We start from the raw sequence: 25,589 nt of genomic DNA, 5'->3' as shown, positions 1-25,589 counted from the left end.
GTGCTAACCCAATACCAGAAGGAATGCACAGTCACAATTACTTTATACTTAAAATAAGGATACACAACTACTGGTTTTATTATCTACAAATATTTATTTGTAACACTTGGATATAACTACAGGAAGCCCTTGGCACTGATATAAAATATTGATTCACGGTTAGGTTACAAAAAAATTATACATAGCAAAATTGAATACTTTTTACATAAAAAAATTAGACTACTTAAACAAAACTCCCAGTAATAGCTACAAAGTATTAGAAAATAATTAGGCTTTAAGACATTGTCTGTTACCTTTATGCAACCACTGGACTAGAAGAACACCTGCATTGCTGTAGAAATTTGTTTCCTTCATGCAACAGGTAAAAACAAACACGAAGCTATTATTTCTTACTTGCTTTATATAGATTTTGCTTCTTTAAAAAAAGTCAGCTTTAGACAAGTTAAATGCAAGGTAATACCTGATTTCATTTTCCATACCAATGTTTTTTGTTCAATCTTTTACTTTCAACACATTTCTTTATATTCTAAAAGAGCATTCATATTCAGTACACATTCAAAACAGGGATGCATGACAATTGTTCACTGATTTGAAATTCACTGATGCATTTTATTTTTCTTCAAATGTTTGTGTTTTTTTTTAAAAATAGCACACAATAAACCATCATCACTAATAAGCTAGCACTGAAATTTCTGAAAATGCTAGAAGGCAGATATTAAGGGAGACAGTTTGAAATTGCACCCTCTGTTTTTGAATATCACAATTTTTCATAAGAGAAAACTATTGCAGCTTATTGGATTGAGCACCAAAATTGAGGTGAGCGTTGATCTGTAATCTGAATGGCTAAAAGGTTTTTAAGTTCTACAAAGTTTTCATCTGTTCAACCTGAAACAATTGAGTGACTGACCAGAGGGTAATATTTTCTGCTTTATTAAAATTGAGACAGGATAATGATCTCCAGCTGCTGTGTGCTATAAATGCTCAGAGACATTTATAGAAAATAAACATTAAGGCAAAGCTGACATTTATTTTCAGAGAAGGGAATCATTCTGATTACAGGGTCTGGGTCTATTTTATTAAACAATTAAAAAGTTCCCACCTTACTCTGATAAGTGCAGCAGAACAGGAGAGGCTCATTGCAGCTTTGTTGAAAAGGGAGTGTACAAAACAAAACAAAACCACGTTTGGCATTTAATGTGCAAGGTCCAGTTTTAATTTGGATTGGAACTGAATGTTGACTTATAATGTTCTGAAACCATATCAAATAAGCATAATTACAAGTATTCAGAATAAAGGAAATATCTAGTTAAATCCTAAAATCTGGGTTACTTACACCTGTGCAATTATATACAGCCTTTTCAAATCTAGACATTACAGAGCTGGATAATACCAACTCTGGTACCCTGCTTAGAAACAACAACAATAATAATGTTATGATTGCCAAGAGAAATCCATGAAGGTGTTTTAGTTGGAAAAGGTTTTTTTTTTACAGTGGCCTGGAATGTGATGCCCTCCCTCCACCCCCAGTTCCAGATTCAGAGCTAAAAGGAATGAAGGATATTCTCTTTATCCTATGGATATGGCCCAGGAGCGCTTGGACAATATATCTGCTCGATGATTTGTCAGAGCTACAAAATTCTTCTGAAAAAATGCTCTGGCAAGCGTTTATGTGTAAGAATTGAGTTGCTCTTTGGATCGAGACTGGATATCCTGAAGCTCCTGCTCTTCTTTAGCTTTGATATCCTGGTAAGCCTGCATTTTGCTTGCATCCTTTAAGTAGGCCCAGTTAGAAGATAGTATCATGAGGAAGTGGATCTGGAAGAGAAGGGTGAGCATGATGGCTAGTGAGTATGTCAAGAGGCAAAGCTGGCAGCTAGTAAGATTAATACCAAGTTATTCTAAAATATATATATTAAAAATAGGCAAGAAAGTTTATTTCTAAATAGAATGCTGCATGCTGAACAAAGAAGCAGCTGGCAAAAAGTTAGGAAGGAAAAGGAAGAAAAACAATTAATGAGAAAGAACAGAAACAGAAAAGCTGTGAGAACATTGTCTATGTTTACATGCTGAAGCCTCCCAAGCAACTCAAATTTGTGATGGTTCTTTCCATTCTCATCTCCTGCCACCTGAAGGAAAGGAAACTCTACAGTCGACCACTTGGTTATGTTCCATTGTATTTCTTGAAGTAAATAGAACTAGTTACTGAGTTAAAAGCCTGTATTTGGTGCTGCATAGTCAATAATTGCACTATGGGAATTATCAGGTAAGAGAGGAGTTATCAGAAATGGAAAGTTTGCTTTTTCCATAGGTTAAAACAATCCACAAAAAGCAACATAAATAAGACATTCTACAGATGAAGAACTGTGTAGGCTTTATATCTGACTGGAAAATGAATGGATATGTTTGAATGAAATACTAAACTAATGAACAGGTATTCTGATGTTTAATTGTATCAAAACAATTGAGCAAGAAAAGACTTCTTCATGGGAGTTACAACTTTGAAGCAGAGTCTAGTTTTATTTTATATTGCTAAGAGATAGTTGAATGGGATTTGAGAACAGAACTTTGTCAACTATCTAGTATGTCTATGATATTGGGTGTTATCAAGCAAGCTCATATATTGTGTGTTATCTACTGTATAACACATTTTCATATTAGTGAACAGTAGTGATAGAATAACTTACTGTATTACAGAGCTTAATTGATCCAAACATTGTTTCACAAATAATCATTAGGAAAAAAATAGCCTGATATTAAATGAAAGCCCCTCTTCCTTTAAAAGGATGATTTACAACACCACTTTAAGATTGTATTCTCATACAATAGAAAATAGCCAGGCCTCATTCACACTGTTATTCATATACAAGAAATAATTTGTATTAATCTAAAATGCTTAAAGATGCTTACTGAAGCTATTTACAAATTACTGTAACAAACTTTTAAAATCTAGACTCTTAGTCTAGGGTGTCAGCGGCTTTTTAAGCTACATAATGCAGCTTATACAATTTAGAATTTAGTGCAGCAATCTTCCCGACTCTTAAACTTCAAAACAGCAAAGTTATATGTAGTAGCCATCATGTAGATCAGCTGGTGGAAGAGAACAAAATACAGCAGATAAGAGACAATAATTTCTTCAGGGCTTTTTGGCAATTAGATTTGTGTTAGATCACAATGAAGACTGTCAGGCAAGGATTTCTATTTTAATCAAACTTAATGACAAAAATATCTGGTAGGTTTCTCTACCCTTCATTTTGGATACACGAAGGGCATTTTGCTGCCAAGGAATAGTCATTGCGTTTGGCTAACAAATTAAAAGCTAATCAATGCAAGAACTTGATGAATCTCACTGGTACTTCCCCTACATCTACTATCGATAGTTAAAATAAGTGAATGTGCTTTGCTTCAGTAAAGTTTCTTAAATTGAAAGAAATATAAACATTTTAAAGGAAAGAAGGAAAGATTATTAATTAAAACTAATTGCAAAGTTGAGGAACAGTATCCTAATACTTCATAGATTATTACCAGCATACTTCTATCAGGAAATGTGTTATTTCGACTATGCAAGGGAATGGAGTTAAATAAGGAAAAACCACTTCAGCAAACCCCAACAATAATAATTCTTACTGCGTAGGCAAAGTTTTCTTGGTAACAGTAAATCTTTCCCTGCTGTTTGGAGTATACTGAGAAAACTATAGCCAGTGCCAACCAACACAAAAACTTAGGTTCAGTTTAAATATTTGGTTTCATCCAACCAGGGGTTTTAGTTATTTTAAAAGTGAAATATAATGATACTCACCAGGGCTATAACAGTAGCACCAGCTCCAGCACAGGCCACAATGAACAGGTGATATGACAAGTAGAACTGCAAGGATAAAACAAACGACCATTTCAGATTAGCAATGGCAAATTATCACATCCTAATGCAGTTTTTGGAACCAAACTTGTAATCTCATTCTATGAGCTAGTGTGGGGAAAAATAATATGAAAATATTGATGCTCTTCTTGTATGTGAAATCTCATACTAATTTTTCATTAGGAATACATAATGCTACAATACTGTAAGCCATTCCCAAGTTACTTCGGTTTGTCAGATTAGAGATGCTGCATAGGATCTCTAAAAGCATTTAAGCACCAGAAGACCATTTTAACTAAGGTGATATTTGTTATAAACTTTCTAGAATACATTATATTATAATATTACTGTAGCTAAATGAGGCTTCTAATAATATAGAAAGAAATTGCATCAATAAATTTCCCTTCTGTCTCAATCTTTGTATGATCAGTACCTGGCCATTGTAAACAACTAATGAAAAATAGTCAAATTCTTCCAGATTGGAGAAGTTTTTTTGCATGTTTCTGACAGTCTTAGTTGGCTGTTATGGTCATATTTGATGCTATTACAGGGATATTTGTTTGTTTTTTTGCATCCTGACTATATCATTTTTTACAACTCAAAATGGTGAACATATCCAAACACCTTCCTCTTCCTGTTTCACACTATAATAAAGAAAAACTAGCTAATTTCTCTATATTATGCATGTGTTTGTTTTTAAAGTAAAACATACTTAAAGCTGCAGTTACAGTAGGACTATCTCTATATAGACTGCATTCCTAATGCTCACAACACCGAACCCTCATCTGGTATAAAGAAAACCCTTGTTCTCCAAAGACTAATTTAGCCTAGAAATACCATGATTAGCAGCTATCTCATGAGCTATCTTGTGTTGTTCCTTCTTGATTAATTAATTTTTAAGTAGCGGATTGCTATGTAATTTTATTAAAATATGGAAGAGAATAATGGAACATTTTGTCTCATTTACCTCAGGTGTGCTGCACATATTAGCTAAGGTCGATCCACATGCCTTACCGGGGATAGCATTCCAAGGGATGATTCCTGAAGTTAAATACCAAGGAAAAACATTTTAATGTTAATTAACACCATTTCCCTTCTTGAAATTCAATTTTTCCCCACCTACAGACAAGTTGTGTTATTTTATCATTCACCCACACATTGACCAGTGCAGTCTGGAATTGGCATTATAAGTATGCTTTCACTGAGTTGTGTTCTCCTTGTCAAGATGTGTTCTCATATGGCAAATAAATGGTTGTTTTAGTCATCAAGGATATTGTCATATGCTGTGCTTCTTGCCTATATTCACTAGGCCAGGGGTGTCCAACCTTGGCAACTTTAAGACTTGTGGACTTCAACTCCCAGAATTCCTCAGCCAGCTTTGGACACCCCTGCACTAGGCAAAAGCTGCTTTTCAGGATTTACCTTAGAGCAGAGGTGTCAAACTCACGACATCACATCGTTATACCTTTGCTCCTTCATTAACCAGGCATGGGCGTGGCCAGCATGTGATGCATCTGACCCATGGGCCGAGAGTTTGACAGCCCTGCCTTACAGTTGGATGTTGCAAGTATTGTCAAAACAATCCCACTCAGATCTAGCTCTTTTTTTAACTATGTGAGCTGCTTTATAATACCAGAATCTCTGTTTTTATTTTCCACTATCCAACTTTGTAAGTATCCATTTTCTTCTTTGTTTCTATTTAACGAGCATTCATCATGTAACATCAGAACTCTCAGTGTCGTAGAAAAGTAAATTTTTATCATCCCAAATATTTGTGCCTTTGTGTCTCTTTTTAGGACAGGGGTGTCAAACACAAGGCCCACAGGCTGGATCTGACCCATGGGGTGCTTAGATCTGGTATGGAAACAGCAAAGGACCAGCCCATGGTGCCTCTGCCAGCGAAAATGAAGCTGAGTGAGGTCTCCAGCAGCCCTCTGCCAGTGAAAATGGGGCACAAGGTGATGTACCTAGCCCCTTTGTGCCCCATTTTCAGCCACAACAACCTCAATGAAATCAAGTTTGACACCCCTGTTTTAGGAGATTCTATTTTTGTGACTGTGAATATAAGCAATAAAGTATGTATCTGAAAATCTCTTAGCGGTCTGTAATAGCCATGAAAGATGCAATAGATACAAACTTGAACTGAAGTCCCGAATGATCATGGCAAGTTTCTTTGCTTGTTTAAAAAGGATTTTATCCAGAGGTTGAGAAACAGTTGTCTATGATTCTCAGCATCCTTCACTACAAGTTGCGTTGGCTCATTCCATAAAATATGGGGAGTCACTGTTCTTATCTTAATCAATTAGTGTCATGCCCCTGGTGGAGACTGACTCTGAGGAAGAGGAGGAACAGCCAACAGGGAGTGGGAGTGTGGCTCCAGAGGTGGTGGAGGAGGCTGGGGAAGGGCAGAGGCCGGCTGAGCAGTCAGAGGAGGATCCAGGCCCATCCCCTATCTATCCTAGGTCACGCAGGAAGGAGAGTATCAGGGAAAAGCGAGGTCTACTCAAGAGATTACTATGATCCTCGTGGCTTGCAGCTGGGAGCTATGTATATAAGTTTGTAACTGCGCAGTCAGAATTGCTGGAGTCAAAGTTTAGTGTTCACTTTGAAAGAGGTTTATCTTTGCTGGTGTTCTTCCCATGGACTTTTCTCGGTTATTTTCCTGGAATTTATGATTAGTTATCTTGGCTTGCTTCAGAACTCTCATCAATGCGGTTTGTTTTGGTTTTCTGTTTGCCTCATTATTTACTTTTGTGACTTTAAACTGTGCCTAATAAAACAGTGAAGTTAAGTTGAAGGCTTTACTGGACTTTAATATATGTTTTGGGTTTTGGGTTATTTTGAGAGACCATGGGTCATCACAATTAGTAGGATTTGTAATTTTTTTTGGATGGAAAATGGCTCGCCTTCTATTGTTTAGTCTGAATTATTTTTATAGGTTGTCAAAAAGATAATGGGTTATCTTTTTATGCAGGCCATATTTTATTACTATATCTGTTTTTATGCATGTGATTTTCACCATTGTGCTATTTATAATATTATTATATTCACATGTTATTTTTTTAGAACTCATAGTTCATTTGTAAGTGCAATAGTTAGGTTTTTTTCCTTACACCCTCTCTTTTTAAAGAACGATAATATCCTCAGCCTCATTCCAAAGATTTGGATCATCATCCAACACTGCAATAGAACATTATCTCACATTTAATACAATATCTAAAGTGTCATGGTAGGAAGCAAATTGAAACTAATTAATATACTTTAGATATATGGCCTATATATATTAAAAATATATTTTTCCGGCTCTTCATTCCATTGGATACCTTTCTGCATACGTTTATAATTGTTTTGTCCACTTTTCATACATGATTTACCACATTACCAAATTTGACAATAACAGAACACTGACTAAATCAAGCTCTCCATTGTGTGTATAAAATATCAGCCTTATTGTCGACCTTTTATCGCTGCATTTACTGACCAGTTAATAAGTATATTAATTTCAAAGTGAGAAAACAGGGTAAAAGGTATCTGTTTACATGCGCAAGCCAGTGTAATCTACATTATTTGCAAAAGCAATAACGAAAATCCACATATAGCTGCTTCTCAGTTCATTTTGTAAGGATAAGACAATTCCTCTTGATGGCAGGACAAGTAAAGAGGATAAAACATTTAATTAGATTAGGATAAGTACCATACTGCCGGATATCCACACAGATCTGGTCTGCTGAAGTCATGTTTGCGGAGAGTGATCTGATGACCTCACAAGTTGACCACATGTTGTAGAACATAAAGACTGGCACAGCAGAAAAGCCAAAAACACCTAGCCAGGCCACCCCAAGAACATAAGTGAGGAAAACAAACTGCGAAGAAAACAGACATTTCACAGTTTATTTATAGTGAATTTGAGTCAGAGGAAACTGGAACATTTTTGATATTCCACATGACTGGACCTATCTTTCTATAAATACTTTCCATATCCAACAAAACCACAATACTCTGTTTAAAAATATATTACCATCTAAATAGTCTGACTTTCTAAATTGTGCTTAATGAAATCATAATTTCAGCTTGAAAGTCAATAAGATACAGTGAGGAATTAGCTACAAGCAAGTTTTCATTATGAGCAAAAAGTGTTTATTATGCTTACCATTCGATTGATTACTTAAGATCAATTTGCTTCCTCAGAGATGAGGAAAATCTGTCAAACAGAGGAGTGATCCAGAGACTCACTCCAAAGGACTTTGTGTCAGGGAAACAGAAGATGGCCAAGCTCTAGCCAAACAAAGGAATTTGAAATTGAGCATGGGGCATGGAGTATGGTTTTTGCAGACTTAGACTGAGTAGCTTCTAAACTAGGGGAATAAACACAGAGTCGTGCCCCATGTAACAAGCCAAGGACTTTTGCTTTACACAATTTTCTACTCCAGTACTGTAATTATTGCTATGATGAGTATTTTAAGACTGCATTAGAAACTTTTTGAGTTCTAATAGAAAGATGGAGGATTGGAAGTCTATATAAATATAAACACTATCAATGAGAAATTAGACAGTTTTAAAATACTCACTGAAAAGAATATTAACAGACAGAGGTATGTCCTGGAACTACTCCTATGAATCAGACATTTTATCAAGCTATATTTTACAGCTGGCTCAAGTAGTACTCACTATTTGGAATAACATAAACACAGACAGATAGGTCTCCTATAAAAAAAGGCATGCTTTAAGTATACAACTATGATTCCAGCCTTTCAAGTAAATTTAGTAGCTATGAAATAGTACCCAATTTTAAGGGATAGCTGCAGGATTCTACAGTTTAATTCTCCCTCAATTTCACCAATGTTAATTAGGATGAGAAATTATCTGACATTAAACCCTTTCAAATTTACCTCAATTGGTAAAAATCTGATAAACACATCTTTAATGCCCTTTTTTCAATTTGGATTTACTGTCAAGAGCAAAACCCTTAAGTCTGTCTGGTTTGGTGCAGCAACCGAACCGATTTCAACAGATAGTGAAGACTGCAGAAAAAAACAATTGCAACCATCTTTCCTTCCACAGAAGACCTGTATATTGCATGAGTCAAAAGGAGGGCTGAGAAGATATCTAGAGACTCTTCACATCCTGGACATAAACTATTCCAATTCCTTCCCTCAGGATGGTGCTATAGAGCATTATATGTCAAAAAAACTAGGCAAGGCACAATGTTTTTCCCTCGTGCCATCACTCTATTGAACATCTAATTCTCATAGTGCTATCTAATGTCTATGTATATTTACTCATGTAGTGAGTATTATTATTTATTTATTATTTATCCTTATTATCTTCTTTGTTCCCCTTTATTATTGGTATTATTATTATGGTAGTGCATTACTGCCGGCTACTTCTGCTGCCTGCCAGCTGCCTGCAATTTGGCAGTTCAAATCTGACCAGGCTCAAGATTGACTCGGCCTTCGATCCTTCTGAGGTGGATAAAATGAGGAGCCAAATTGTTGGGGGCAATATGCTGACTCTGTAAACTGCTTAGAGAGGGCTGTAAAACTCTGTAAAGCAGTATATAAGTCTAAGCGCTATTGCTATTTTATTGTTTTGCATGTACACTGACTGCTTCTATAATGGAGACAAATTCCTTGTGTGTGTAATCACACTTGGCCAAATAAATTATTCTATTCAATTCAAGTCTCTAATAGAATACACCTCCATTTATTTAACCATCTATTTATCCAATAAAGAGCCTGATAAGATCACTGATTTACATTTCTACTCCAATAATAACATAGCTCCTCCCTCCAGCAATGTATTAAGTCAGTGTAGTTCATGAGCTAGATGGTCAACAGAGCACTGTCTATTATTGTTGACCAGTCAACTATGTCCTCTTATAAAGGAGTAAAAGTCCACCATGCTTGAGAAAATTAGAATTAGCCCTACTGAGTTTTATGGATGTGGAATTAGAATATGGAAAATTAATATTGTATATGGTAACTGCAACAGGATTATTGTATGCAAATGTTGGAAAATAAATAAAATATCTACAGTAAAAGATTAGATTAAAAAATTGCAAAAACAACAACATTAACCACTGTGGCCAGAGAAAAAAAATAACAAAAGACGTTTGTGTCAAACTCACGGCCCGCAGGCCAAATGCGTCATGTGCCCCCCCCCATTTAGCGAAGGGAGAAAAAGTCCCAATACATCACGTGACGATGCCGTGACGACGCAAGTTTGACACCCTTGCTGTATCCTGTCATTATATTTATAATTAAGTTTACTGTTTTCATGAAAAGAACAAAACAGAAAAAAGATACAAAATACAAAACATTATACCACAAATACATAAATCCAACCTAATTCTTAAGCACACAAGCAATAATTACACAAAATAATGATCTGTCTTTCAACTGCATCAATAGGGAACCAGCTCACAAGCAGGAAGCAAAATGTCAGTGACCTTCCTATATCTTAGATGCTCACAGCTTAAGTAGCTTCAGTTTTAAAATCTGGTGGAAAAATAAACTGGATCAATAAAAGATCCTGAAGTACACATAAAACTAGCCTGCAAAATTGTAAAGAATAATTATTTCCACATACTTTTCTTAAAAACCTAGGTTAATTCTTTTCTAATTAAACAATACATAACATTCTTCATTTAAAGGCAAATTTGAGCATTTCGCATTTGTAGGCAGTAAGGAAAGCCTTCCAAACTGTATTTCATATACTTGAAAACACAAGAAGGAACTTACAAGAAAATTAATATGAACAAGGAAGCCCCAGATTGTATCAAATGATATGTGGTAAAATAAATATCTAAATGTAATGATTTCTGTTACTCTTCAGAATGAAGGATGCCCTGGTAAGATCAGTATCTCTGAAAACAGATTTGTGAACAGCCCTTCCGTGGTAAGTACAAAATACTATCTGGCAATGGAATTGTTGTGCATTATTGATAAAATTTAATCCGACACTTGAAAGCTTTTACCAGAGGAATAGTGATTTATGCTAAAACATACTCACCATTCCACTGATGCAACGACCACAGATTGTTGTTTTGAATTCACCATGCAGCTCCTTCACAGCACTTGTGGTATAAAAACCTTCTGCTAGCAGAATGATTCCATACAAGAAAAAAAATGACGCAATTCCATAGATCACATATTGCATTAGTTTTATTCTGAAAAGGAAATAAGGCACTTAAGATTATGTCTTTTATCATCATATGAAGAGTAGAACAAAGTGCTAGAAAGTTATGTCAGAACTGAACAAGACTAAGAGCCGGTCCTTGAAGTTGCGGCCATCACAGCATCCCATAGTCATGTGAGGGCAAGTTGGGTACCTGGCAACCAGCTTGAATTATGGTAGTTCCAATACATGATTGTCATTTTTGACCTTTACTTCTGGCTTCCAACAAGCAACTATAGCAGGAAAGTCATCAGAAGGTTGTAAATGGTAACTATGTGACATGTGCTTAATAACCACATCAGGTGGTAAAGGAGTTTTCAGACTCAATTATGGTCATTAACCAAGGTCTGTTATATATGTATTCACTCAAATACAGACACACATGGATATAAATAAAATCAAAGCATCATTGGACTTCTAACCCTTATTTATTCTATCATTGATAGCGATATTTTCTATGAAATTTGGCAGAACTAGCATGTACACTCGGTATGATAGGGACCCTTAGGATATTAGGCATAGGAAAGAGAACTGGACTAGAAATCTCCCAACACTTCCAATTGTTTATTCCATAATTGATTGCTACATCAAGAGCATCTGGTAACATATTCATTTGACTTCAGAAGTCCTGGAAGGTCAAATTCCAATTTGATTTAAAAAATAGATATTAAGCATTTTTTATAGAAATTAAACATTTTCCCTATACAATACAAATTCAGGCCTCTTAAAAGGTTGCATACATCTATCTTTATTTACAACAAAAAGTCATATGCATATTTATAAAACACTATTAAACTTTAATGACAGCTCATCCCATCCAAGACATCATGTTGAATGACCTGCTATTAGATTTTCACAGCAAAGGTTGACTAGCCTAAGAGTTATGCAATACTTTACATCCCAAAGAACCTGAAAGATAAAAAAATCACCCAGTCGACTCAGGTAATTCTGCAGCTTATGGCTAATGTATTTAAACACAAATTCTCACAGAAAGGACAGTATAATAAAATATTTATTTTTACCACTTTTCTAGATTCATCAAGACAGGTTCTTTTGCCCAGGAGAATTTTGGAGTATTTTGTTTTTAAAATGTAGAAAGCCCTGGCCCTAACAGAATTTTGTTTGAGCTTTGGAAAAGTGATTGGGGTTGAATAATTTACAATACATGTCCCAAAGTGGATTTTTTATCTAACCTATATTGTTATGTGAACTCAATTTTGATGGTCCATATCTTTGTCCTCTTTGCGGGAGAATCTGATTAGCCTGGAGAGTTAAGAAATATTGCCAAAAGCCCCTGTGATAGCAGCTTCTTATCCATTTTGGCATTCCCCTTTGAATAAATATTTACCTGACAAAACTAATAGGAGTACACTTAACGAAAAAATTTGAATCTTAAACCAGTAACTGTTACTGTTACCAAGTCCTTGGTTGGTAACCTGGTCTCTGCTCTAGTGTGATGTTGACAATGCATCTTGCAGTAGAAAGAATAGCTGAGAAAGTCTGTAGCATCTCAATTTCCTCTCTGTTGATGTAGACTCCTACTTGGAGCTAGATATTTTGTCTTGAACTGCTGGGATACTTTAAAAGCCATTGGGGATTTTTCACTATAAGGTATTGGTAGAGTTTACTTACATATATTCCATATCCATAAGCCATTTATTTAAAATAGATAAAATCAATTTGAGAAAAGAATAAACTCTTACAATATTTGATGTAATGTCCTTGATATTCTTTGATGGCAAACTGTTTAAGCAAAAAAAATATTTATAATTTTGCCATTATGGATCAGAAATTAAATCCTTTCATACTGATGCGAGGCATTAATGAAGGAAAAGAAAAGCATTCAATTTCCCAGACTGCATATAAATCTAGATCTCAAGCTTTTTAAAAAGAATTTAAGAAAAAACTACTTTCTTAATGTCTTCTTCAAAATGCTCTAAAAGTTGTAAGAGAAATCTAAAATGACTGCAGTAGGAAGCTTGTAAAATAAAGTATATTTGTATATTGTACCCTTGCTTTGGTGAATCATAATTCAACTGTGAAACAGAATTTTATATTTAGGTAAATCCAGCAATTTTGATTCATAAAGACTAATTTGATTTATGTTTGATATAATGCATTGGGTATTTGTTTAGTTCAATTGCAGTGACCAGAATTATAAACAAGCTGAGCTCTGTATCTCAATGAAAATGGAAGCTACAGCTTTCAATATACTTTCTTTAGCTTCAAGCTAGGATGAGGTCATAGTTTATTATACATCTTCCATATAATTTTGTTGCAAGGATGAAAGAAATTTCATGAAACCTTCAAGTTATTCATTATATTTATTATTTTATTTTAAAGTTTGCAGTGTTTCTTTCTCATGTTTTTCTCCAATATATTTTAGTGGGTCTCATCCCCTGGCAACAGCTCCTTTTTTCTCTCCAGTAGTTGTTATGGAGTTGGATAACTATGCTCTCTTTCTGAGATCGATTGCTACTTTTAGAATTTTCTTTTCCCTGTTGAATTAAACAAAACATTTGAAGCGAAAGTACATATTGAATCCTAACAGCCAATTTTTCTTCATTACACTTTCAGCCCCACTGAATGTCATTAGTCATACAGTATTTTAAAAAGTTCTCCAGAAATTAATACGTTTTCCTTTTGATAAATTCTCAACTCAAGTCCCAAAGATGCTTTTTCAAGATGCAACTGGACTTTCTTGTTTTTCTTTGAAGACGTTTCACTTCTCATCCAAGAAGTTTCTTCAGAGCTTCCTATTCAGCTCTGAAGAAACTTCTTGGATGAGAAGCAAAACATCTTCAAAAAAAACCAAGAGTCCAGTTGCCTCTTGAAAAAGCATGTTTGGGACAACTACAAGAATCTCCATAGACATCTCTCCTCAAGTGTTGATCTCTCTGAAGACATGTATAACATTGCTTACATCTATTATTGCTTTGGCAATTTCATTGGTTAATAATTTCACTACCTTTGTTATATAAAGAAAAAAAAATAGATTCACACTTACACTTCAGATAACAAAGCATGATCGGTCACGTTTGTGGAAAAATTCTGTTCAAGGATGGATATAGTTCCTGCAAGAGCCACATGACCACAGCCACAAAACAACGCCACTCCAGAGAAGCAGAGTATTGTTGCCACAAGTGAAGCATATGGAACTCCTCCCAGGCACTTAATGCAACATTCAAAACAGCCTAGACAAGAAAAAAAAAAGGGGGGGGGGGAGGGAAACATTTGAGAACAATTATTCAGATTTCCATTTGATAAAAACCACGAATGCTAAAGAGTTGCACTTAATTTAACCAACTAACTTCCTTATGCACCTGTCATCTTAAAGTACAATAGTGACAATTCACCTGTTTGTGGAATTGATTCTTGCCCCATAAGCTATTTGCTGACGTTTTTCATGTTTTCCCCAAAAACCTAATTCTGGGTATTAGATGAGCTTCCAAAAACCAATGGAGCAAAACAACACAGCAGGAATGGAAATCTGGGGCCTGGACTTACAGAAAAATCTTACCTTTAAGATAAAGATCATAATTAGCTTTAACTCCACAACAGTTGCTGATGAAAAAGCTTAAATAATTTACACTACAAAAAAAGGAAAGAAAAAAATATTTCTTACGTAACACAATAAAATGTAAACATATTCAATGCACCATATGATTCATTAGGATATTTCTGCAATTTAATGAGCCAAGAATAGGAACCAGGTAATCCCCAATGTAAATCTGAACTTATATTTTACACTGATTTAGGTGAGCTGCTACAGCAGGGGTCCCCAACCACCGGTCCGCGGACCGGTACCGGTCCGTGGAACAAAGCCTACTGGGCCGCTGGTTTGCTGGGCGCCGCCATCTTGTTTTGATGAAAAAGTGCTTCGGTGAGCTTTTCTGGGTAGAAAGCTCACCGGAAGCACTTTTTCATCAAAACAAGATGGCGGCGCCAGCGTTCGTGAGCTTTTCCGGGTAGAAAGCCATTTCTACCCGGAAAAGCTCACTGGAAGCGCTGGGCGCCGCCATCTTGTTTTGATGAAAAAGTGCTTCCGGTGAGCTCACCGGAAGCACTTTTTCATCAAAACAAGATGGCAGTGCCCAGCTGATGCCAGTACCGGGCCGCGGCGCCCAGCTGATGCCGGTACCAGGCCGCGGCATAAAAAAGGTTGGGGACCACTGTGCTACAGTGTACATAAAAGACAATATTTAGAAGCTTCAAAAATGGTCAGTTTGCTTTAACCTGAACGACACATTAACTAATTTAATCTGATGTCTGAATATGGAGAAAGTGTTTGAAAGACCAGAATTTATTTATTTCATTGTCTGGTATGACTGAAACAATTATTTAACTATTTTTAAAAATGAAATTGGATAAATAAAACCCAGCTTTATGATAGGATCAGATTTCTCAAATTTCAACAACACAGTTAATATGTTTTTTTAACTATATTTTTATATAGTTCTTTTTAAAGATGATATATGTAACTTAATTGTATTGAAAGATAATTGGATGAATTTGGAGCAATAATATTTCTTTCCATGGGAGCAAACCCTTTCCTATATGTCAGACAAATTGAAATGTAATAGGAGAGGTGTTTGCAAAGATTGTTAATTCCTTCCATATTGAAAGAAACTAACTAGGATCTGAATGCATAGATAAGCATAGGCACTGATGTCAAATGGTTTCATTGCGGTAATGAAATGATTTTATTCTATGTCAAGTACAGAAAGAAGGGTGGATTAGGACAGCAAAGAAAAGTGCTATCCATCATACTAAATAAATATGTTACATTAAATATAGAAAGCAAACAAAATCTAAGTACTGTAAAGCAGCAAGCTAAAACAGCAAACAATCAGAAACAAACTAGAATACATGCTCACAAGAATTTACTGACTGAGAATAAAGAATGCTACTTGGAGCAAGTCACCATAAAAGGAATCATCACACTTTGTGAGGGAGCAAGTTGGGGTTGTTATCCACACCAGACACAAGAACAGTTTTTCCCCGAAAGCCATCACTCTGCTAAACAAATAATTCCCTCAACACTGTTCAACTATTTACAAAGTGTGCACTACTATTACTGTTAATCTTCTCATCACTCCTTATCACCCATCCCCCTCCCACTTGTGACTGTAGGACTGTAACTTTGTCGCTTGTATCCTTACGATTTATATTAACTGTTTCCTAGTATGATTTGATTGTTGATTGTACCCTATGACTATCATTAAGTGTTGTACGTTATGATTCTTGATTCTTAACGAATATATCTTTTCTTTATGTATACCGAGAGTATTTACACCAAGACAAATTCCTTGTGTGTCCAATCACACTTGGCCAATAAAGAATTCTATTCTATTCTATTCTATTCTATGAAAAAGCAGCTGCAGTCAGGCAGAAACACTTCCCATCTCTGTTTCCTTCATACATAGCATATCCTAGTGGGAGTTCTGCCTGGACGTTGGAGCTTTGCCAGGAACTTAGTTGCAACTAGAACACGAATATCCACACCAACACCCAATCCCAAACTAGCATAGTTTTATCTGATTATTGTTTGCCACCCAAAGTAATTTGATGGGATAGACATTAAATAAAATTAGGAAGACGACAAGGAGGGAGGAGGAAAAGGAAAATAGACATAGAACAAGAATTTTGATGAAAAGCAAATATTGTGTGCTACTTTATAGACCTTGAGACTTTGTTTGGACCAAGTATTAAAAGGCTGAGTTTTAAAGACATGGCAAGGACTTCTAAAATCCTAGAAAAGTGGAGAGCAATAGGCTATTTACTGGGGAAGGTGCAATAAAGCAGCGTGTACAGATTTGCTATGCTGTGTCATGTTTAGTCCTTAGAAAGCAAAGAATTCTCACACTCTCCTGCTACAATGGAATGGAGCTTGCCAGTAATCTGTATATGGATTTCTAGGTGCTCTTAGACTTCTGTCACTGAAACTCAGTACACACTCCATAAAGTCCTGCTGCTCTCCAGTTGTTTGAAAAAGTGGCTTTTTAAAATATTTTTTTCTTTTTTTACAAATCTATCAATGTGTGAACAGTGTGGTACTGGAGTGTCTTACATTTTAAGACAAATATGACAATATTCTTCATATTTAATATAGTTGACAATCTTATAAAATTTAACATAAATACACATATTTTGTTGAGTTATAATCTTTCATTCTTTGATTATTCACTATTTCAGCATGTTATTTTTGTGTCAATCTTCATGTTCTAAATATCCCTCTTTTTACTATGAATAAAATATTATTAATCATATTTGTAGTGTTTTACACTTATATAGTTCTAATAATAATTCACAAATTTATATGGGTCATAATCTTCCATCATTTATCCCATCTGATGTTTAATAATGCCACTATATTTAAAAAATATCCCCTTTTTAATCACATTTTAAAACTTAGTTAATACACATAAAATAATATTCATCATATTTACATTTGACAAGTTATATAATTCTAACAATAGTACAGTTATTTTTATTAAGTTATAATCTTTCATTGTTATCTTATTCAATATTTCAATGTTATTTTTATGTCAATCAAATTCTGCACATCATTCCTTTTCTTACAAATAGTATGTTAATATTCATATTTATTACATTACAGCAGTTACCAAGAAAAGAATTGTTCATTTAAGTTATGTAGTCTTTGAGGAGATAAAAGCTTATGTGTAAAGTGCAAATACAAATGGAGCAAATAACGATTAAAAAAACTGCAATGGAAAATATTAAAAATAGAATGTGAAAAAACAGTGATAATGTGCAACACTAACCCAAGATGCCAAAATTCCTTGACTGTAAAATATGCATGACTGATACACATCAAGGCAATTGCCTTTCAATGGCCATTTTGTCTAAAGTATCACTAGAACCTCTTGTGCAGCTTAGCAGAAGAACACATTTTTGTCCTTAGGCTTGTAAGCAGCAGTTACCATGGAAGCAGATTAATAACAGCTCAGTAGTTTGCCTAAAGCTGACAGTGAACCTAGCTACAGATTTAATACACTCACAAAAAGTGGCCAGTTAAAAACTGGACCAATGTTGTTTTCTGGAAAATGAAAGCTTTAGAATGCCAGTGTGCAAATATATGCACGCATGCACACCAAAATAATTTTTTGTTTTAAAGGGAGATTCAGATAGAAGAAAAACAAGAATTCGCTCTCTTGGAAATTGCAACATACGGATACTGCAAAACAGATTAACAATCCACTATGTGCAATCAGTGCACAACAGAATGTAATAATATGAATAAGATTCAAGGTCAACCATCCTAGAATTATGTTTTGATCTGAATATTGTTATAGAGGGAATTTACTGAAAAATATAGGAAATGAATATTTGTGTGAATTAAACATAAAAGTGTAAAAATTAAACTGTACACAAATAATTTATAAACTGAAAAAATACTACCATTTTACAATTTTTCCTATTGTTTGCACAATAAAGAACATTTGAGAGAATTCTTATCTGTTTTTTAAAATCCATCTTTTCATCATTCCATCTGTGAAGAAGAGGGAGATTTGTCTTCCCCATTCTACTGGCAAAGTTGTTAAAAATGCTTTCCTGGATTCCTCCAGCTAACTTTCCTTTTAAGATCCAGTAAATAAATGGAAAACAAAAAACAGAGATTCACTGGCTGAGGAGCTTTCAGGAAGGAGCAGCGAGGACAAAATGACCATACAGAGCAGCAACCTGTGACTAAAGAAGAAGTTTAAGTAGTCAATTGGACTAAAGTTAAATAGAATAAAGCAGGGGTCCCCAACCACCGGTCCGCGGACCGGTACCGGTCCGTGGAACAAATCCTACTGGGCCGCTGGTTTGCTGGGCGCCGCCATCTTGTTTTGATGAAAAAGTGCTTCCGGTGAGCTTTTCCGGTAGAAAGCTCTCCGGAAGCACTTTTTCATCAAACAAGATGGCGGCGCCATGCTCGGTGAGCTTTTCCGGGTAGAAAGCCACTTCTACCCGGAAAAGCTCACTAAAGCGCTAAGCGCCGCCATCTTGTTTTGATGAAAAGTGCTTCCGGTGAGCTCACCGGAAGCACTTTTTCATCAAAACAAGATGGCGGCGCCCAGCTGATGCCGGTACCAGGCCGTGGCATAAAAAAGGTTGGGGACCACTGGAATAAAGAACAAACAATAGGCAAGCTGTACAACACCACAGTGCTGGTCATCTCTGAAAAAACTACTTTTGATTCATAGCAGGAAATTACTAGTATGGTTATTGCCTTTCTCATGGAAGAGCGGGAGAGAGAAAGCATGCATTCCTGCTCATAAAAACAGTGGCCTGCTCCTGTGCTGGGGCAACCTGCCTATGCATATCAAAGTGAGATTAAAAATATTCTCTCCTTAATGGAATTATTATTCTTTGTTAGCATTTGCATACAGATTCATCATACTACTTCTTTGTAGGATAAAATAATCCAGAGTACAGGAGAGGAGTAAAAATTAGAAAAAACAGATAAAGGTATGGGGTTTTTTTAAGAGAAAAAACAAAACATACTTTTCAAGACATGCAAATTATATTTGTTTCCATCATATTCTGGTTCATTCATTGCTTTTGTGCTTTGATTTGTTTTCCTTCAGGACTTCATCAACTACATTCAGCTATGTTTTTTTTTTTGTTTTGGTTTGTATACAATACAAAAATAAAAACAAAATCATCTTAAAGTACCTGTTTCATACTAACAGTTAATTTCTGTACTGAGTCTACATTCATTCAGCATCCATGTATTCTTGACCTTGTCTCTTATTTCTGTATAATAAATTCAAGGTGCATTTTTTTCATTGCATTATGCAGTATGCCCAACATTTGCATCTGGGTTCTCAAACAACATGACATGATCTGTAAACAAAAGTTCATATGCATTTACATCTTCAACTTCATTCGATTCTTACACATTTATCTGTAAATAGATCAATCAGCCAAGAGGGCATCTCATGTCCTCAATGTTGAACTACTTGCTACGCATTTCATTCATTTTATAACCGTTTTTTTTTTATTGGAATACTTTTGCAGTTTTCATTTTCCAATTCCACTTGTCAACAAATCATCACAATTTGTGCATAAATCTCTAGAATACTTTGATATCCCAAATCATTCCCTAATTTTTATTCTAAATTCATTCAGTCTGCTACAGCAGGGGTCTCCGACCTTGGCAACTTTAAGACTTGTGGACTTCAACTCCCAGAGTTCCTCAGCCAGCTTTGCTGGCTGAGGAACTCTGGGAGTTGAAGTCCACAAGTCTTAAAGTTGCCAAGGTTGGAGACCCCTGTTTACAGCATTCTTGCTTAGACTGCTCACTTCCAAAACAATATTTTGTTTCCACTGCTGCATGTTTTCTTTGCCTCCTTTAATCATAACCATTCCTTGCTTCCTTTAACTATATTATTCACTGAACTATCCTTTTCTCGCTATACACATAATACAATATCTGTCTCTCATCCTCTGTTTTGTAGCATTCTTCCTCCCCCATCCGCATCCTTTCCTTTTATCATTCCATTTAGCATTCTTTCTCATATTTTCCACTTGCACCATTCCAGACATTGAGTGATTCTATGAAATATACTTCATTTTGCTCTTCTCCAAGAAACATGCAGTTCTTCTTTTCTTTTGCCTATTTTCCAATCATTCTCTTCAGAGATTAATCTATCTTCTATACTGTTTCATTCAAATCTTGTACTTTTCTTACTGCAGTCATTCTACTTTAACTCCATTTTTCTCCAATTTCCTTTTCTCCCTGACATATAATCCTGACACTTGCCCCCCAAAACAATCAATTGGGCAACAAAAACAAAAACAACAATCATCACTTCATCACTCTTGTAATATTCATTGATTTGATTAATCTTTCTGTTATGTTTGGAGGTGTGGGCGCAAGAACGGAGACGAGGCATCAGTAGTGACTCAACTCTTTATTCAGTGACTTCAGAACAGAACGAACAGAGCGAAACCCTTGGACAGCAGCAGCCCTTTTATAGGGCTGGCTGCTGTCCCATTAACCAATGAACTACGTTTAATACCTTTGGTTTCTGTCCAATGGGAACGGCCCGTTCTAAGCCAATCAGAATGCCCGGAATGGACCAATCCCGACTTGCTCTGATGGGCCAATCAGAAGAGCAGGATTTCAAGCCTGCTTTCCTAGCTAGCTTTTGTTAACTTTTAATACGGCGTATTTTATTAGTTCATAACACCCCTTCCCCCCAGGTTCCGTTTATACGGAGTGGTGATGTATTCTCGAAGGTATGCAGGTTTTTTAACCTGCCTGGTCAACTTTCGTTGCTCCATCAGTTTCTGCTCGCGGTTTGGCTCCGGTTGAGCACTTCCCGCAATGTCCGGCAGCAACGCTTCCGTTTCTCCGGGAGACGATTCGGCGCTGTTATTTTCGCTCTCCTCATTGTAGTCAGCCAGGTTCCTGGGGTTAGTTCCGGGGTCTCGTGGGTCTGTTTCCATCGCGGATTCGAGCCGCGGTGAGGCGAGTCCCCTCCTTGATTCTTCTTCCAATGGCGCGTTTCTTGGCTGTTGTGTTTCTATAATGGCGTTGTCGTCCATTTCGTCTTCGGACCCATCTGTATTGGTATTTCCTCCCCCCCAGTCAGAGTTCCCGGGGAGTTAAGTGAGCCGGGTTGCAATCTGGAACGCAACTGATCTATGTGCCGTTTCCAGGATTTGCCATCTGTAGTTTGCAAACGGTAAGATCTGGGGCCGGTGAGGTAGGTTATGGTTGCTGGGACCCACAATGGGTCGCCGGAAAAGTTTTTGGCATAGACCAAATCGCCTACCTGGAATTCACGGCATTTTCCGCTGGAGCCGAAAGGTGTCTCCGGCGTGTAGGCAGGGTGCAATCGGTCGAGGTGGGAGCGAAGTTTCCGCCCCATTAACAGTTCAGCTGGGGTTTTGTTGGTGACTCTGTGTGGGGTTATATGTTGAAGCAAGAGGATTCTGTTTAGTTTTTCATCGATGTCCCCTGGATCCATTTTGTGCAGAGTTTTTTTAACAAATTGAACCATTCGCTCGGCTCTTCCGTTAGCGGCAGGATGAGCCGGCGAGGTCAGTGCATGGCGGATGCCCCAGTCCGCAAGATATTGTTCGAATGGTAAGGCGGTGAATTGGGGCCCATTATCGGAAACCAGAACGTCCAGTAAGCCATGTGTTGCGAATAGTTTATTGAGTTTTTTTGTAACTGCTTCTGTGGTGGTGCTCTTCATTCTGGTGACTTCGAGCCAGTTGGAATAAGCATTGACTGTTAGCAGAAAGGTGTGTCCCTTGGTGGGTCCCGCGAAATCGATGTGTATACGGGACCACGGACCTCGAGGTTTCTCCCACTCGGTTGGAGTTGCCTTCGGTGGGGCAGTGCTGACTTCTTGGCATTTGGGGCAAGATTTAACCCAGGCTTCGATCTGTTTATCAATGCCCGGCCACCACGCGTAACTTCTCGCCAGCGCCTTCATATGCACGATGCCAGAGTGTCCGTCATGCAATAACTCCAATACGGTTCGTTGTAGCCTCTCTGGGATGACGACTCTGTCTCCCCATAGAATACAACCCTGTTGAGAGAACAATTCAGTCTGGCGGCTTTTGAATGGTGCAAAATTGTTGCAGGTTTTGTCGACCAGCCATCCACGTTCGACCCAGCTGAGGACACGTGCGAGGATAGGATCTCATTTGGTTTCAGCGGCGATGTCTCTCGCGGTTAATGGCAATGAGCGCAGTGCTTCTATTTGGAGCGTTGTGAGGGACGGAGCTGGGTCGACGACGGTTTCTGGAAGTGGGGAACGACTCAAGGTGTCAGCGTGGGGAATGGCTTTCCCCGGGCGGTGTTGTAATTGATAATTGTATGCCAGTAGAAATTCTGACCAGTGTGTCATTCTTGGCGACAGTATATAGGGCGTTGGCTTGTCCCCCGCTATAATGCCGAGCAACGGCTTGTGATCCGTAATTATGGTAAATGATCGTCCATAAACATATTCATGAAAACGTTTAATAGCGGCGACAATAACAAGAGCCTCCTTATCGAGTTGGCTATAGTTCCTTTCGGTTTTAGATAATGTGCGGGGAAAAAAGGCAACAGGTGCTTCTTTGCCGTTAGGTAGAACATGGCTTAAGATAGCTCCCACCCCGAATGGTGAGGCGTCACACGTGACGGTTAACGGCAAAGTCTCGTTAAACTGCATTAAGACAGCGTCGGAGGTCAAGAGATCTTTCACCTGCTGGAACGCTTTCTCTTCCCGTTGTCCCCAGACCCAGGAAGCCTTCTTGTCTAACAAACGATGTAATGGTTCAGCTACCGTCTCCTTCTGAAGCAAGAAGATATTATAAAAATTAATGAGTCCTAGGAAGGCTTGTAGGTCCGTTTTATTCCTAGGTCTGGGGGCGTTTTTGATCGCCGTTATTTTTTTTCCGGTTGGGTGGATCCCCTTTTTATCGAGGAGGTACCCTAGAAACTCAACCCTCTCAGTACAGAGTTGACATTTGTCTTGTTTTACTTTAAGCCCTGTGTCTTTGAATTTTTGGAGGACCGCTCTGAGTCGGTGTTCCAACACTTCTCTATTTGGAGCAGCTATTAAAACATCATCGAAATAAGGGACGACCCCTTTTATGCCTTGTAGTAAACGCTCCATTAGGCTTTGGAAAATGCCTGGGGCTACACTCACTCCGAACTGGAGCCGATTGCATTTAAACGCACCACGGTGCGTAACGATAGTTTGGGCCTCAGCAGTCTCTGTGTCTACGGGTAGCTGTTGGTATGCTTGTGCTAAGTCCAATTTTGCAAAGATTTTTCCGCCACCCAGAGAATGGAGAAGGTGTTGAACCACCGGTATGGGATAAGCGCTTTGTTGGAGCGCGTGGTTTAGAGTGGCTCGGTAATCCCCACAAATTCTTATCGATCCATCCGGCTTAATGGGTGTTACTATCAGGGTTTCCCAACGGGCGTGATCGATTGGTTCTAAAACCCCTTGGGCTATCAATTTGTCCAATTGTTCATCGATTTTAGGTTTAAGGGCAAAAGGCACTCGACGGGGTTTAAGGCGTATGGGCACAACCTTGGGGCTGAGATTAAACGATATGGAGGCCCCCTTGTACTTGCCTAGTTGCGCCGTGAATACGTCCTGGAACTCCTGGACAAGGGCTGTCTCCCAGTCACTGCTCCCGGTCTGGTGTATGCCGGCTAGTTCAATCCCCAACGGAGCGAACCACTGTAAACCCAGCAAACTGGGTCGGTCCCGATCAACAATGGTAAGAGGCAGTGTAGCGGTGCGGTCTTTAAATGAGACTTGGACGTTACGGGACCCAGCGACAGGAATTCAGTTTCCATGATAGTCTCTTAATATGATTCTCTGGGTGCTGAGGTCTTGACGACGGATGTCGGGGATCAGTTGTTTGCAAGTCTTCCACGAGACCATGGATAAGGACGACCCAGAGTCTACTTCCATGATGCAAGGGTGATTTTCGATGGCGACCTTCACTCGGATCTTCTTTGCATCCAAAGATGAAGCGTGGCCGATGGTGATGGTTTGGTGCATCTCCTCTCGTCTAGTCGACACCGGAGGTGCTCAGTTTCTGTAGTAATAGTGGTTCCATTGGTGGTCCGGGCGATCCCGGCTCACGGGCGGGCTGCCCGTGGCTTGGCGGCCGTTGTTTTCTCTACGGATTGGACTTGACCCCCGCTTGCTCCTGCATACTTTAGCAATATGGCCCCTCTTCCCACAGGAGCGGCAGAGTGCATCGAGGAATTTGCATTCTGATCGTGGGTGATTTGCCCCACAACCAGCGCATTGACGTGAAGGCTTTCGGCTTCGCTGATCTCGCTGGTCGCATTCAGAACGGAGTCAGTTGACCTCTTCTTCATCACTGTCTGATGGAGACTCGAGGTCTTCATGGTGCGCCGTTGTAGCGTGCCTCTCTGAAAGAGGTGAGGCATCCTGGGCGAGTTGGCGGAGCGGTGCATTGGTGCGGTGCATTCGAGCGGCCGACTTCCTGGTTGCCTCTGCTGCAGTAGCATCAGCGATGGCATCTGCAAGATCGATGTCCCCTTTGGCCATGATCTTGCTTTGAGCACTGTGGTCATCTAATCCCAGAACTATTCGGTCTCTCATGGCTTCCTCGAGGTTTGAAAAACCACAGAGACCCCCCAGGTTCTGGAGATCGGCGATGAAGTCCCCAACACTCTCACCCTTCCGTTGGTTTCTTTGGTAAAATTCGTGCCTCCGGATGAGAGTAGGCACTGCGGGTGCGTAGTGGGCCCGCAGTATCGGAGCGAGGTTATCCCAATCCATCGTCTTTACCTCTGCAGGTTTTGCAAGTGCCTTTGCCATTTTAAAAACGGCAGGCCCGCAATGGGTCAGGAAGACCGCTCGTTTCTTGCCAGGCGAAGCGTCCTTCAGGTTATTGGTCTCCAGAAACATCTGGAACCGATCTATGTACGAGTCCCAGTCTTCGTTAGCCGGGTCAAATGGAGCGGGTGGTATAACGCCGCTGGCCATCTTGCCTTTGTTGACACTCTTTAAGCCACGTGCTCTGTTCGGTGCACAGCGAGTGCTTAGTCGGCTCT

General features: G+C 38.2%; 1 protein-coding gene across 10 annotated transcripts in view; it reads right to left on the bottom strand.

The window, feature by feature from the left end:
- Positions 1-74: 74 nt before the first annotated feature.
- GPM6B (glycoprotein M6B) overlaps positions 75-25,589 on the bottom strand; it is a 118,485-nt gene continuing 92,970 nt past the window's right edge. For 5 of the 10 annotated variants that reach the window (XM_026666931.2, XM_087967011.1, XM_087967012.1 and 2 more), the window contains 6 exons: positions 14,037-14,223; positions 10,865-11,021; positions 7,548-7,716; positions 4,821-4,894; positions 3,797-3,862; positions 75-3,087 (listed from right to left, as the gene is read on the bottom strand). In XM_026666931.2, coding sequence (XP_026522716.1) covers positions 3,007-3,087; positions 3,797-3,862; positions 4,821-4,894; positions 7,548-7,716; positions 10,865-11,021; positions 14,037-14,223 — 734 coding nt within the window. In that variant the 3' untranslated portion in view covers positions 75-3,006. The remainder of the gene's footprint in view (positions 3,088-3,796; positions 3,863-4,820; positions 4,895-7,547; positions 7,717-10,864; positions 11,022-14,036; positions 14,224-25,589) is intronic. The other 5 variants (XM_087967007.1, XM_026666930.2, XM_087967008.1 and 2 more) reach the window with 1 other exon arrangement.

The sequence above is a fragment of the Notechis scutatus genome, chromosome 5, assembly GCF_049901735.1.
Source record: "Notechis scutatus isolate UNSWTSFEM ecotype Mainland chromosome 5, rNotScu1.2, whole genome shotgun sequence".
Taxonomy (NCBI): Eukaryota; Metazoa; Chordata; class Lepidosauria; order Squamata; family Elapidae; genus Notechis; species Notechis scutatus.
This window is presented reverse-complemented; position numbering and strand designations above follow the sequence as displayed.